General features: G+C 42.6%; 1 protein-coding gene across 3 annotated transcripts in view; it reads left to right on the plus strand.

Annotated features, from left to right (window-relative positions):
- Positions 1-15,633, plus strand: part of GPD2 (glycerol-3-phosphate dehydrogenase 2) — a 98,508-nt gene that overhangs the window by 39,766 nt on the left and 43,109 nt on the right. For all 3 annotated transcript variants that reach the window (XM_029071557.2, XM_029071558.2, XM_001509041.5), the window contains exons 3-6: positions 102-273; positions 12,431-12,555; positions 13,452-13,549; positions 14,503-14,666. In XM_029071557.2, the coding sequence (XP_028927390.1) occupies positions 102-273; positions 12,431-12,555; positions 13,452-13,549; positions 14,503-14,666 (559 nt within the window). The remainder of the gene's footprint in view (positions 1-101; positions 274-12,430; positions 12,556-13,451; positions 13,550-14,502; positions 14,667-15,633) is intronic.

A 15,633-nucleotide genomic window follows, 5' to 3' on the forward strand; every position in this document is an offset into this window, starting at 1 on the left:
TCCTCACCTCTGTATTGAGTGCTTTTTTCTCTTTTATTGCTAAACTATTGCTCCAAAAACTCTCAAAACAAAGGGATAATTACTAAGCTTGTATCTTTCAGGGTAATCTGACTTCTGTGGAAGCCGCAGACCTCTTTAGGGAGCCAGTCAACCGGGACCCTCCCTCCAGAGAGGCTCAGCTTCTTACTCTGCAAAATACAGCGGAATTTGACATTCTCGTCATTGGAGGAGGAGCAACAGGATCCGGCTGTGCGTTAGACGCTGTGACAAGAGGTGAGGCCCCGCCCGAGGGTGTGCACGATTCAGTTGCCTCTGCTTGTCACCAGAAGCTCTGTTTTAATTTTAACTTAAGCTAAAACAAACCAGATGTTACCAGTGAAACCAATAATTTGAATGTTTACTAATGATAATAATAGTTGTGGTATTTAAGCGCTTGTGCCAAGCGCTAGACTAAGTTCTGGGGTAGCTACAAGATAATATGGTCCCACATGGGGCTCTCAGTCGAAGAAGAAGGGAAAACAAGTATGGCTTCCCCACTTTGCAGATGAGGGAACTGAGGCACCGAGAAGTTAAGTGACCTCCCCAAGGTCACACAGCAGAGAAGTGACAGTGCTGAGATGACTACCCAAGTCATCTGATTCCCAGGCTCATTTAAGCTGATTAGAACTCCTTTCCCCATTTTTCCAAAGTGCTTTCAGATAATGATCCCGTTTTATTGTGGCAACATTCCTGTTAGGGGTGAAGAAGCTGAGGCCTTGAGAAATTAATGGCTTCCCTGAGGTCACACATTAAGCCTGTAGCAGCAGAACAGGGACTAGGACCCAAGTACCTTCCCCTGCCCCAAGTTCTTAAGAATAGTCTTTTGATAGTGTTAAGTCCTTTCAACTGGGCAAGCAGTATACAAAGCTGAGGTAGATACAGAATAATCATGGGGTTCAGAAGGAGGACAGATACCTCATTCCATCTACCTGCTCTATTGTGTTCTCTCCCAAGTGCTTAAATTGCTCTGCATACAATAAGTGCTTAATAAATGCCATTGGTAAATCTCATCCTACATACGAGAGAACTTTGGCACAAGAGGTTGTGGTGGTATTTTTTGAGCACTCACGGTTGGACCAGTCGGAAGCGGTCCCTTTCCCAGTGGGGGTCATGGTCTAACCAGAAAAGAGAACAGGTATTTAATCTCCGTTTTTACAGAAGAGGAAACTGAGACTTGGAGATAAATGACTTGCCTAAGATCACACAGGAAGCTAGTGGCAGAACTGGGATTAGAACCCATGTCTCTTCTGACTCCCAGCTTCATGCACTTTCTGCTAACCCTTCTAGGTCACCCTTTTAACTAGGCCCTGCTGCCTTTAAGCATGGTTGTATGCAGTTAGTTTTCTTATGTGGTATCTGGCCTTGTTGAAATGAATATGCGAGAGACTGAAGATGATTTTAGATAGCAGCAAAGGAAGACTGTAGTTGCTAATACTCTCTGGAATAGTATTCATTTTTACTCTTATTACATTGTTGGGCCTTGGGGAAAAGTAGCATATGTAATAAAAGGGTACAAAGAATTGCTGAAGATAATCTATATTTATCCTTTTACTATATTTTCTGATCATATCAGTAGTTTTCTGAAGTGTGAAATAATCATAGGCATTTGGTTAATGAATTGTGCATTGTAGCTGTTCATTCATGGAATTTGATATTTCATTATGTTTGATGCTTCACTTAACAGCAAATTTTGCTTTTGGTGTGTTTGATATGTTTTCACTAAATTATTCCTGATTGTATCCATTAATCTTTAGTCACATTTGACAAAAATAAATTACTGTGATCTTTTAAAGTTACCCGTAATAATTAGATTTTTCAGGACATCAAAGTTTTGGGGGACCAGTAGATGTTAAAAAGTGTGGCACATCACAGCTAGGCTAATAAATAATAATTAGGGTATTTGTTAAGTGCTTACTTAGTGCCAAGCACTGTAACAAGCACTGGGGTAGAGCCAGATAATCAAAGAGACTTAGTCTCTGTCCCATTTGGGGCTCACGGTGTAAGGGGAAGGGAGAACAGGTATCGAATCCTTTTTTTTTTTAACAGGAGGAAACCGAGGCACAGAGAATAATAACTATGGTATTTGTTAAGCACTTACTATGTATCAGGCACTGTACTAAACACTGGGATAGATACAAGGTAATTGGGTTGGACACAGTCCCTGCCCCACATGGGGCTCACAGTCTTAATCCCCATTTTACAGATGAGGTAATCGAGGCACAGAGAAGTCAAATGACTTTCCCAAGGTCACACAGCAGACACCTGACAGTTGGGATTAGAATCCAGGTCCTTCTGACTCCCAGGCCTGTGAGCTAAGTGACCTGCCCAAGATTTCACAACGGCAAGTGCTGGAGCTTGCATTAGAATTCCGACTCCCAGCACCATGCTCTTTACACAAGGCCACACTGTTTCTTCACTTACTAGCCATTTTGTAAAGCTTTGAACAGAGGGATAATTATTGTGGTATTTGTTAAGCACTTAATGTGTGCCAGGTTGAGGTGGATACAGGCAAATTGGGTTGGACACAGTCCCATATGGGGCTCACAGTCTTAATCCCCGTTTTACAGATGAGGTAACTGAGGCACAGAGAAGTAAAATCATTTTCCCAAGGTCACATAGCAGACACATGACAGAGCAGGGATTAGAACCCAGGTCCTTCTGACTCCCAGGCTTGTGCTCTGTCCATTAGGCCACGCTCCTCTAGACTATAAACTTGCTGTGGGCAGGGAATGTCTGTTGTACTCTCCCAAGTGCTTAGTACAATGCTCTGTGCAAAGTAAATGCTCAATGAATACAATTGAATGAATGAGTAAATGCTGTAATTTGGAGGAAAGAATAAAGTGAAGTGAATTCCCCCTGAGAATTTATGTATGTACCAAGCCAGGCTCCAGCTCCTCCCAGTCATATTTCCCGTTAGCGTAAATCCTCTTGCAGGTTCCAGCCCAGCGAGTGGTGACATGTCTTCTGTTCTCCCCAGCGGAGGTGAACGCAGGAGAGGGAGGGTGTGGTTTCCTGAGACGAATTTCTAAATTTAAGCTTTGTTCCTAGGTATTGTCCCCATGGGACTATTTCTCTTGGGGGGAATTTCCCCAGGGAGTGGTGTTTTTATGGAGAAAGCCCCCAAGAGTTGACTCAGTTTAGACTACAACCTTGAGAAGTGGTGGAGGCTAATCAATCAGTGATATTTATTGAGCATTTATTGTGTATAGAGCACTGTACTAAGTGCTTGGGAATACAATAAAACAGAGTTGGTAGACACATTCCCTGTCCCCTACAAGCTTACGGTATATTCCCCAAACAGTTAATTTCAGAAATCCCCAGTTGGCATTCTTCTCTCAACATGGCCGTGTATTTGATGAGGCCAAGCTGCTCAATCCGAAGGTGGAACTAGGATTTGAGTTCAGGTTACAATGGAGAATGTCCTTAATTCCCATTTTCTTTCAAGGAGAAATCATCTAGTGTCTCCTGCTACCACTTTCCCCATTTCAGCTGTGGAGATGGGATATTTTTCTCCAGGGATTTATTTGCAGCTAAACTTTGGCGTATAGAGCAAGACTTCCTTTTCCATGTGGTCATTCCTCAGCAGTCAGATCTAATTTGTGTGTTTTAATTGGGAACAATTGCCTCTAGATTAGGCTGAGTTACAGTTTTTGCCAGGTAAGGAGCAAAGAATGAGGAGTTAATTTCGACCAAGCCGTGTACTGCAGGAAGGGAAAATGGGCTGAGTGAAGAAAAACTAGGCACAGTTTTGATCTGTAGTACTGCATAAACAGGCCCCAAATTGTTGAGAGGATGTGTGTATCAGGGTTACCAGGATCCCTGAAGAAAGGCTGTTCCCCTTAAGAAAAAAAATCAGAGGTTAGGATGCAAAGTTTGAGCCAAGGAGGCTGGGATATATGATGGTCTTTGGATTGTTTCCTCTGGGAATACAGAAGGGATTGCATTCTGCCAGGCTCCAGAACATGATTCGAACCACCTCAGACTCTGATGGTGTTGGTGGAAGGAAGTGACAGATTGGTCAAATGGCAAAGTTATAACAAAGGCGAAGCTGGTAATAAATTGGTCCAGAAGGTCTCACTGGCTAGGTACCAGCGTCGTTTTTTTTCTGGAAATGACAGTAGTAGTAATACAGTATTTATGGAACTATTTCGTGTAATGCACATAGACCTTAAAGGTAATTATTGCAATTTAAAATAAGGTACCTGTTCTCCAGTTACTTACAGTTCAGTGATGGGGAGGAGGGAAGGAGGAAATATGCCGCCCAAACTAGGTATGTGAATTTAAAGATATTTACATAGATTCAGGAGGGCTCAGACTAGGGTCTTAGGGGTGAGAGATGGGGTTTGAATAATTTTTGAAGAAGGGAGGGTTGTGGTTTGGTGGAGTGAGTGGGGAAGGCATTCCAAATGAGCAGGACAGTGTAAGCCTTGTTTCAGTAATGGGAGAATTGAGGGCATGGAATGTTGGGAAAGTAAACTTGGGCAGAGCAGAAGTCAAAAGCCACAGGGAGGGTTGGGATCAATGGCAGAAGTGGGGATTAGTGCAGGGCACTTCATCAGGTGGGTGCTCAGTAATCAATCAGATGTATTTATTAAGTGTTTACTGTGTGCAGAGCATGAAACTAAGCATTTGGAGGGTACAATATAACAGAGTTGGTAGACATGGTCCCTGCCCACAATGAGCGAGGAGTCTAGAGGATGAGTAAACCTCCCTTCCCGATAGGAACTTAGAGAAGACAGAGGAAAAGCAATGAAGACTGTATGGTGCCCAAAGCATTTTCTCAACATGAGCCTTTGAGCCCTGCCAGTTGTAATCCCATGGCCTGGCCCACAAATAGCCATACAATCTACTACATCTCAAACGTTACTTGATAAAAGGTATATAAAAAAGGCATAGCTGAGTGCCTACCCTGTGCAATTTCTGTGCTCAGTACAGTGCCTTGTATGTAGGAAGCTCTCACTGCAAACAATTACTACCGCTCCAAACTGTAAGCTTGTTGTGGGCAGAAAATGTGTCTGGCAACTCTCTTGTACTCTCCCAAGCGCTTGATGTGCACACAGGAAGCACTCAAATACCATTGATGATGATACTAAGACATTGGCTAAATGTGGTGGGATCAAGGTAGTAGAGGGCTATGAACATGCAGGGGGGATGGTCAGTAGAATAAAGAGTGATCCTAGAAAGTGAGACCATGGTCCTTGAAAGGGTTGAGATAATGGAATTAGAGAGAGAAGTGGAAAAAGCAAAGGCAGGTGGAAGATTGGCCTGGATTGGCGGAAACAAGTTTCGCATCGGCCCCACTTCTAGACTGTGAGCCCGTTGTTGGGTAGCGATCGTCTCTGTTGCCCAATTGTCTCTTCCAAGCGCTTAGTACCGTGCTCTGCACACAGTAAGCCCTCAATAAATACAAATGAATGAATCTTCCATGGTTAGCATTTGTGTTTCTGGAGGTGGGTAGTTTAGTGGAACCTGCCGGCCTGGAAGACTCTTCTGTCTCAGAGTTCAAGTAGAACTTGGTCATAAGACCTTGCTTCAGGGTGTGGTAATGAGCTTCCTTGCCTGATTTAAATAAAGCAGGATTGCAGAAGCACCTGGAAAAAAGGCTATGAAATTTAATTCCTCCAATTCAGGAGCTGACCGCATTCACTGAGGCCAGGGTTTATTTAGCAAATGGAAACACCACTTGTTGAAACTTGAGCATCCTGTATGTAGGGCCATTCCAACATTTCCAATTAACTAATTAAAATTTGTAGCACATTCTGCTTACAGATTATGACCTGCAATTACGTTGCTTATGTAGCAGACCTCTCAGATAAGGAATCCAGTTTTTTCACTAGTTGAAACATTCATATGGAAAATACAAACCTTTTACAACCCATTACAACTGATAACTTGTTATAGAGAAAAGAGTAGTTACATCAAGTGACCTTCACCTGACTTTGACTAGAAAAGAAAGGGATAAGGTAGAGTGATTCATTTTTGATATTCTTCCTCACTCTTACAGATCAAGCTGGTCTGTCCCCCTCACCTTAGAAATCTAGGTTTCCTGGGGCAGGAGGAGATGTATCTTCTTCCTGACCCCCACCATTCTCCTCTTCTGTCCTCCCACTCTCCCTTCCCGATCCAATGCCCGTGGGAATGAGTCACCAGATACATGGCCCCAGGAGGCCGGTTGATTCACCATATCTTCAAAGAGCAGCTGCTGGGGAGGAACAGTCTGACGTCCCCCAGAGAATTGCCAAACCTCTTATCCCACTCTTAGTCAAACCCTTTAGCCCTGGGGATCCCTTGGGACCCCTAGTATCGCTCCTGCTTAGAGACCGAGTGGTTCTCACTTGCTTCATTGGCCCCAGCTAGCCTCGTAGGAGTCCATCAATCAGTATTTATTTTTTGAGCCCTTGAGAAAGTACATTGTAACAGAGTTGGCCGGCTCATTCCCTGCCCACAACAAGCTTACAATCTAGAGTTGGGGCTGGTTAGAGAACATGTTTCTGTGGGACCACAGACTCCCTTAATAGTTATTGGGGCCAGTTGTTCAACTGCAATTTACTCATGGGATGCTGCATACATTGTGTAATAATAATAGTATTTGTCAAGTGCTTATTATGTGTCAAGCACTGTTCTAAGTGCTGGGGTAAATACACGGTAATCAAGTTTGGGACAGGGGCTCCCAGGCTTAATCTCCATTTTATAGATGAAGTAACTGAGGCCCAGAGAAGTTAAGTGACTTGCCCAAGGTCTCACAGCAGGCAAGTGGCAGAGCTGGGATTAGAACCCATGAGCCTCTGACTCCCAGGCCTGTGCTCTATCCACTAGGCCAGCAGAGGGGCCCACCAGTGGTCTGAAAAAGTTAATTCTCCTCCCAAAGTGCCAGATGTTCTATCAAAGTATAATTTCAGGTACTGGGAATACTCGGTTTACTTTTTTCTTTTAAATTAATTTCTATTAACAATGTACCTATTTCCCAAGGATAACGTATGAATGTTTCCTAGAGGAGTATTCAACAATTAAATAAGACGATGGAATTCACCACTGAAACTGTCCAGAAGATTCCCTGCTAGGGAAACTTATGTGCCAGAACACAGGTATTGGCACTAGTCCTTGTTTGTGTGGGCTGGCTGTGTTACTATTCAGTTACAAATGTGTTTGGCGTCCTTGACCAAACAGAGAACTGAGAGGTAGGAAGTTTATTCCAGTAACTCCTTCCTGCCTACATAGGCATACTTTTAATTATAGACTATAAATCTCAGGAGTAATAACAGTAATAATAATGACATTTGTTAAACACTCACTAAACTGTAAACTCAGTGTGGGCAGGGAAAGTGCCTACCAACTCTGTTATGTTGCACTTTCCCAATTGCTTAGTATAGGGTTAGCATACAGGAAGTACTTAATAAGTACAATTGATTGATTACTGTGTCAAACACTGTTCTAAAGTGCTGGGGTAGATACAGGTGATTGAGGTTAGACACAATCCCTGTCCCATATTGGGATCACAGTCTAAGTAGGAGGGAGAACAGCAGAACTGAGGCACAGAGAACTGAAGTGAAATGCCCAAGGTCACACAGCATTTGGAGAGCCAGGATTAGAATCTGATTAGCTTGAATCTACCCCAGCACTTAGAGCAATGCCTGGCACATAGTGCTAAACAAAAAGCAAAAAAAACCCCAGGTCTTCTGACTCCCAAGCCCATGCTCTTTTTACTAGGCCATGTTGCTTCCCTAAAGCCCTTACTTTTTTTTCCAAGGCACTTCTCATGTTACTTAATTTGCCCTTACGACATCCCTCTTGTTTTAAAAGCCCTCCCCCCGACATTGTAATAGATGAGGGAAATAAGGTCCAGAGACCCCAGCCTGAACACTTCACTCATCTATCTCCCACTACTCACTGTTCCTTGATCTCATCTATGTGGTTATCTACTCCTTTGCCTCTGGCCTGGAACTCCCTCCTCCTTCATTTAGACATATCCCCACCTTCAAAGCCTTATTAAAATCACATCTCTAAGAGGCTTCTCTGATTTTCCTGACTTCTTCATTTCCCATACTCGCTCTTCTTTTTGTGTTGCCTGTGCACCTGGGTCTTTACTTTTTTAAGCACTTCATATTCACCTCACCTTCCACCCAACACCACTTATTTACATATAAGCTGATACCTCATTTTTGGGCAGAGAATGTGTCTGTTTATTGTTATATTGTACTCTTCCAAGTGCTTAGTACAATGCTTTGCACACAGTAAGTGCTCAATAAATATGATTGAGTGAATGTTTATAATTTATTTTAGCACCTAACTCCCCCTCTAGACTGTAGGCTTGTTATGAGTAGGGAATTTGTCTACTAACTCTGTCATATTGTACACTCCCAGTTGCTTAGTACTGTGGTCTGCGCACAAGCCCTCAATAAATATCATTAATTGCCCTATATCTCACAGCCGGCAAAACTCCCAGACTCTTGCCCTTTCCATTAAACAGTGCTGCTCTCTCTTTCTCAGGAGGAAATTTCCAATTTATGCTCCAGACCAAGTTTCTCTTTGTCCCTGTATATGAAATCATCAGATGTAAAAACTTGACCCTGAGAAAATACTTGAGCCCTGTAGAGTTGAATTTGTTACAGTACGATATATGTAAAGTGCTAACTATGTGCCAGGTACTTTACTAAGTGCTGGGGCAGATATAAGTTAAACAGGTTGGACACAGTCCATGTCCCTTTTGGGGCTTACAGCCTTAATGCCCATTTTACAGATGAGATAACTGAGGCACAATGTCCAATCCTATTTGCTTGTATCCACCCCAGCGCATAGTACAATGTCTGGCACATAGTAACCAATAACTTAACCAATAGTAACCATATTAACTTAACCAATACCATCGTTATTATTATTACTCTGCCAAGTGCTTACTACACTGCTCTGCACACAGTAAGCACTAAATAAATACCATTGACTGATTAGGACCATTGTGGCAGGAAAAGGAGTTGATTTTTGAAAGGGGAAAATTAGTTACTAAAATGTGAAAATTGCAGGGCAGTACAGAGTAATCAATTAATGGTATTTATTGAGTGTTTACTTTGTGGAAAGTAGAGTTGTTAGTCACAATCCCTTCCCACAAGAGGTTCAGTTGGGTTTCTTTAGCTGTCAGTATAAAAAATGCGGAGAGCTGAAGAGTACTAAGCACAAAGTCATGAAACTGAGCTCCTATACCTTTGAGAAAAAGGAAAATAAATCGGGAATTTTGAGTACTTTTGCATCCCCAAAAGAAAGTAAATGCAAAATTGGGCAATGACTGTACAAAGAAAAGTTATCAGCAGCCCCCACACAAAGTGCTTTCAATCCTTCTCTTTGTTCAGTGTTTACTGTAATATTTCACTTCTAAAGCTAAAAAGCCAAACGCCCTCAAAAAAGCAAATTCTACCACTTGAGAAAAACAGGCTTTAGCGATAGAATCAGTATTGGCGGCCTAGAGATTGACAGTGGAAACGAAGCGTAGCTTGGGAGCCTGAGTCTCCCAGTTCTCAGTTCCTGAGAACGCATCAACACATTCTCTGGAGGCACAGAAAGGAGAGCAATAACCTCTCTTTCCCTTCCTAATATTCTGCTTGAGGCGGACTCATGCTTGCTCCTCTCAAAAGAATTGCCATCCAGACAGTTTAAACAGACTGAGCTCCTGCTTCGCTCCACCACCACTTCTGTTGTCAGAATATTCAGGTGTCCAAGAGCAGTGCAGAATTGCTGCTGGGAGCACCAGCCAAGGTCTCGTTTTCCCTCCCCTTCCTCTCAACGGCCTAGTGTAGGTGGTTCATTCGATCGAATGTTGTAGGGATTGAAATGTTCTTCTCCCTGACCCTACAAAGACAAACCTCAGAGATGTGCCTCTTTGAGCTTGACTACAGTCCACTCTTCCCCTTTTCCACGAGTTTGGGGGGGAATGGGAAGGGTTGGGTTACTGGTGCCGTAGCCTTGTGAGCAGGGAATGTGTCTTGCAACTCTGTTATATTTCACTCTCCCGGTTACTTAGTGCAGTGCATAAGAGAAGCAGCGTGGCGCAGTGGAAAGAGCACGGCCTTTGGAGTCAGGGCTCATGAGTTCGAATCCCAGCTCTGCCACTTGTCAGCTGTGTGACTGTGGGCAAGTCACTTAACTTCTCTGTGCCTCAGTTCCCTCATCTGTAAAATGGGGAATAAGACTGTGAGCCCCACGTGGGACAGACAACCTGATTCCCCTGTGTTTACCCCAGCGCTTAGAACAGTGCTCTGCACATAGTAAGCGCTTAACAAATACCAACATTATTATTATTATTATTATTAAGTGCTCAATAAATATCACTGATTGATTTTTGTCTTGGTTTCTTAACTAAAGTGAGATCAACTTTTTTTGGGGGGGGCTCCTTGCTACAACTCCCTCAAAGTGGATCTGAGGAACCACTAACATAATGGGTTTGCAATGTTTTATACAGGGCTTTTGCGTTATAAGGGGTAGATCTCAGTTAAACCTATTAATTTAGCGATTTAGCCTCTTAGGAATAAGATGATTTCTGGTGCACATTAATTCCTGAAGCAATTTTTTTCAGCAGGCTGATTTTTTAAATCAATTTCTTGGTAGATTTTTCACCTAAATGTCTTCTTTCCTCTCTTCCTCCATACTCATCCCCTCCCCCATCTTTCTTGTTTTGAATGAATTGCACACTTGAATCTATGATTTGACTCCAATGTGAAAAATTAATCAAACTGAAGCAGTCAAAAGTATTTAATGAATAGATTCTCTCTGTGTGGTGCAATCTTTCAATTATAATAACAAAGGGCCATGTGAAATAGACGATCCCTTAGATTGATTGTGTTCTTGGTTATTTCATTTTGCTTTTTGATTCTGGGTTGTCTTTTGTCGGTTAGATCATTTTTTCTTTTTGGGTGGAATATTTATCCTGACTAAATTCATGAAGGATCAGTTGGGTTAGATGGTTTACAAAAATCACAGCCCTCGCTTGAACATAATTTTAGAATTTGTGGAGGGAGAATTATTCACTTTTATTAGGAATTTGGTAGATTCTTTATAACAAGCCAGATCATTAGCATGTATCTGTCTTTGAATTCAAGTTCCCTACTTTTATTCCCTCAGTCTCCAAATATTTTGTCCTTTTGAGTCAAGGGAGTTGCCCTGGTTTTATGATGACATTTTGGGAAGATATTTAAACTGTTAAAAGTTGTAAAAATGACCCTTTGGTATTAAATACAATAAGTGGCTCAGAATTTAATACATACTAAAGTTCTTTCGAATAAGCATTGTGACCTGTGCCGCTCTACCACTACAATCTCTGGATAATTGGGTTCTGTGACATTCTGGGGTCTCCGGGTAAACCCCAATGAAACTCTGAGCAGTGGGAGGCATGTGGCTGTCTGTGCACATTAAATCAATGAATGGTATTTACTAAGCACTTATTGTGCAGAACACTATACTAAGCGCTTGTAACACTGTTACCTGGTGGACACGTGGCTCACCCACAACCTCTGGGGCCTAATGGAAAGAGATGGGCCTGGGAGTCGGGGGACATGGTTTTGCCACATACCTCTGAGTGACCTTGAGCAAGTCACTTAACTTCTCCGTTCCTCAGTTTCCTCAGTTGTAATTCAGACGCTTAAATATCTGTTCTGCTTCCGGTTAGATCATGAGCCCTGTGTGTTACGGGGACTGTGTCCAAGCTATCTTTCTTGTATCTACCCCAGTGCTTAGTACAGTCTCTGACACACATAATGCTTAAGAAAATTATTATTATTAGATGAGAAAGGCCAGGCAGGATGGGGCTGGGGTAGTTTGGACCAAAGGCATTCTGGGAAGTCCAGTCACAGACCAACAGCCCGAAATAGGCCATTTTTGGGTCCCCTCTCCCATTTTCATAGGTCCTTCCTGACTCATTTTCCTCTCCTCCCCTCTCCCCCATTCCTTGCCCCCTTCACTCCCTGAGTGAATAGAATACCTGCCAGGGGTGGGGGTGGAGTTGTTAGTGATCAGAGGTTGGATTGGGGCCACCCTCAGACTGGAACCAGTCAGAGGCTGGAGTTAACTAGGACCTACCCGACTGCCACACAACAGGCAGAACAGCCTGGCTCACGGCTCTTAAAACGCGTTAACATTTGAAGCTACCGTGGAGTTGTACCATGCTTTCCAGTGGCGAGACATCCAAGTTTTAATATGCTTCTATTTAAGTTCTGGTTGAGCTTTTCCCTCAGGAAGAGGCTAAAATCTCTTCATTACTACATAGACGGTGTAGTGCACTTTGAATACAAATTTATCCATGTTCAGAGTAATTTTTCTTGTGATTGTCTCTACCCTAGAGAAGTGCCTTTAATGAATTACATACAAATTGTGCAATTTAAGAAGTTAATTTGGTTTTCTGGTTACATAGGACTAAAAACAGCCCTTGTAGAAAGAGATGATTTCTCATCAGGGACCAGCAGCCGAAGCACTAAATTGATCCATGGTGGTGTGAGATATCTTCAGAAGGCCATCATGAAGTTGGATTTCGAGCAGGTAATTGTGTATGGGGTAGTTAAACAAAAATTGCTACTTGGCTTCTTTCTTCCCAATTAAATGAGTTTTTTCATTTTATGGTTTTAATATTTTCTCCTGTTGGAAATAACGGCTTAGTATATTCTGCAGGAGTAGTCTTCAGGAAAACTGTGTTAATTATTTCCTGTATTTTTATGTTTATGGGTAATTTGAGGCCATTCCTACATTGCCACGGTGAAACCCTGGGAACCACGCCTCCAAAGCTGCCACAATGGGACTTTGGAAAATAACCTCCAAGAGCTATTGCAGAAACCTATTGTTTTGACTCAGGGGCAGCCACATAATGCTCTTGACTGTGTCCGCCCGCATCCAGTCCCGCACTGCCATATGGGTGTGGACAAATTCCTATGGGTAGAAAGGCGTGCTTTTTTTTTTTAAGCACTCCCTCTATAGTACCTCCTTGTGTTCAGTGTGCTGCTGGAATGAGATTTGTCATTCATCTGGGCTGGATAGGTCAGCAAAATTCTTTAAGTCTGATACTGTTCCAAGAAGGCATCTTTGGTAACTTGGCCTCATACAATTTTGAATCGACTTCTTTCCTTGGGCCTGCTTAATTCAGTGAGCGTCTGGAACCTGTGTTGGGGGACTAGGGAAAGTCAAATGATTTCAGTAAACAGGCCACTATCTCAAAAAGGGAGAAATGCTAATGTACCTGGGGGAAGAGAAATTTCATGTTAGGGGAATATTTTTATCTGGAAACCTCCAGTGATACGTTTTCCTATTACAGAGATATAATTAAGGTTTCTAAAAATCTTTAAAGATGTCATCGTGATTAGTTTACTAAAAATCTGCATAGGAGGTATATATGCTGTTGTCCAGATAGCGTGATCCATTGCAGCCTGTGTTTTCCCTTTTAGTACAGGATGGTAAAAGAAGCACTTCATGAACGTGCCAATCTGCTAGACATTGCCCCCCACCTCTCTGCTCCGTTGCCGATAATGCTACCAGTCTACAAGTAAGCTTTTCAGGATCACCTGGGATATGTGTCGTGTGTCATTGGTAATTAGAGGGCTGGAGAGCCCTGGGATAGTGTAAATTAGAGGGACGATAGTAAGCATCTGAAAATAAAATTTGATCTCATCTGTCAGAGCCTCAATGATAGAATAGGTATTAGAAGAACCACCTTTACAAGGCTTTGAGGGGGCACAGAAGTATGTTTTTTCTTGAATTATGGTGGGGTGGGAGAAGGTTTCCTGGAACTGCACTTCAAGGCTTCCCTTCCCTCCCTCAATAGGAATAATAATAATATTTTAGTATTTAAACGTTTACTATGTGCCAAGCACTGTATTAAGCAGTGGGGTAGCTAAAAAATAATTAAGTCCCATATGGGGCTCACAGTGAAGGTAGGAAGGAGAACGGGTATTGAATCTCCGTTTGGCAGGTGATGGAACTAAAACATAGAGAAGTTAAATGACTTGCCTAAGGTCACACGGCAGGCAAGGAGCAGAGCCGGGCTTAGAACGCATGTCCTCTGACTTCCAGACCTGTGCTCTTTCCACTAGGCCACGCTGCTTCCAAAGTAGGTTGTCACCCTCTTTGGTCAGAGGCTGTAGATATAAAAATACATACCCAGAAGGAACATGCTCACGTTAGCAGGGGGGAATGACACTTCACATCAGCCCCCATTTGTTATTTGAATGTTCCAATTTCAAATCTAATGTGAGTGGGAATTTACAGATGCCGTTTTTGCTAGCATAGCTAGTGAGATTGTTGCACCTTCCTTGGACTGGAAATGACAAGTGTCTAAATAAAGGTCCATGGCTACCATTATAGCTAGTATTGTGAAATGAGGGGTGGGGATCCTGGTGCTTAGGCTTTAGGAATGTGGTCCATCTTTGGGCACAAATGACATTTCTATGTTATGACATTTTCATGTTTTGTAAACTCATTTTGTCTTTGATGCTTTAGATGGTGGCAGCTGCCTTACTACTGGGTGGGAATCAAGTTGTATGACCTCGTTGCTGGAACTCAGTGCCTCAAAAGTAGCTATATCCTCAGCAAGTCAAGAGCATTAGAACATTTTCCGATGCTACAGAAGGATAAGCTCGTAGGTGCTATTGTCTACTATGATGGTAGGTTTCTGTTTTCGTCCACCAGCATATTCTCTCTCCTTTGGATTTTTAAGTTACCTAACTCGACTGATGTATGTAGATTTATTGGTGACTTTTTCTGTGGAAATGATGTACCACGAAGAATCAGCCTTACTTGTTATATAGCCTACTCCGAATGAGATGAATCTAACTCTGAAGGCTAACCAACTACCGGACCAGATCCCCAGGTGGTAGCCTCAAAGGGAAATAAATTTTTAAGAAAGCAGAGCCCTTCACGTATGACTGCAGCAACATTAGGCTGTTGATTAATACTGTTAGACTGAATCGATACTTTGTTTACAAAATTGTTTTTTTTCCCTTTTCCATTTCCCTCCTTCCCCCACCTTTTACTCATCCTTTCGTTCTCCCCTCTGTTCTTTTCTGTGAACTATGACCTTGAAAATTTAAGACTTACATATTCAAATCTTTGATGGACAGCTGGCTGGGTTTGTTGAGGAAGGGTGCTTTTAAGAAATATCCTTGCCCTCCATTTCTGGTGGAAGGGTTGGCTCCTTTCAAACCATTTTCATTCTCTCTTCCCTTCCTTTCCTGACTTTGTCCTATCTCTTAGGCTGCCTGGCCCATTTTCGGCCTCAACTCTGAACAGAATTTGCCTTACCCTTTTTGGTTTTAACTGTGTGGGCCTCATCGCCGAAGACTGTCTTTATGAATAGATTATGATTTTGCAGTCAGTGGTAGCTCTGTTTAGGGCTTCCAGTCAAGGTCTTTATTTTCCAGTCGAGGTCTTTATTTTCCAGAGGTCCTAACCCCAGCAGGACTGTGTCCCCTGGAACAAAATGTACCTTGTATAAAACACTTTGCTCAGACACAAATCTAGAGCAACCCCCCCTTCCTGTTAAAAATGCTTTTGTTCTTTCAGTGCAGGGGCTTATTTCAAAATTCAGTGCTGCATCTGTGTGAGACCCAAATACTAGCTGGCTGTTTTAGC

The sequence above is a fragment of the Ornithorhynchus anatinus genome, chromosome 9 (genome assembly GCF_004115215.2).
Source record: "Ornithorhynchus anatinus isolate Pmale09 chromosome 9, mOrnAna1.pri.v4, whole genome shotgun sequence".
NCBI lineage: Eukaryota > Metazoa > Chordata > Mammalia > Monotremata > Ornithorhynchidae > Ornithorhynchus > Ornithorhynchus anatinus.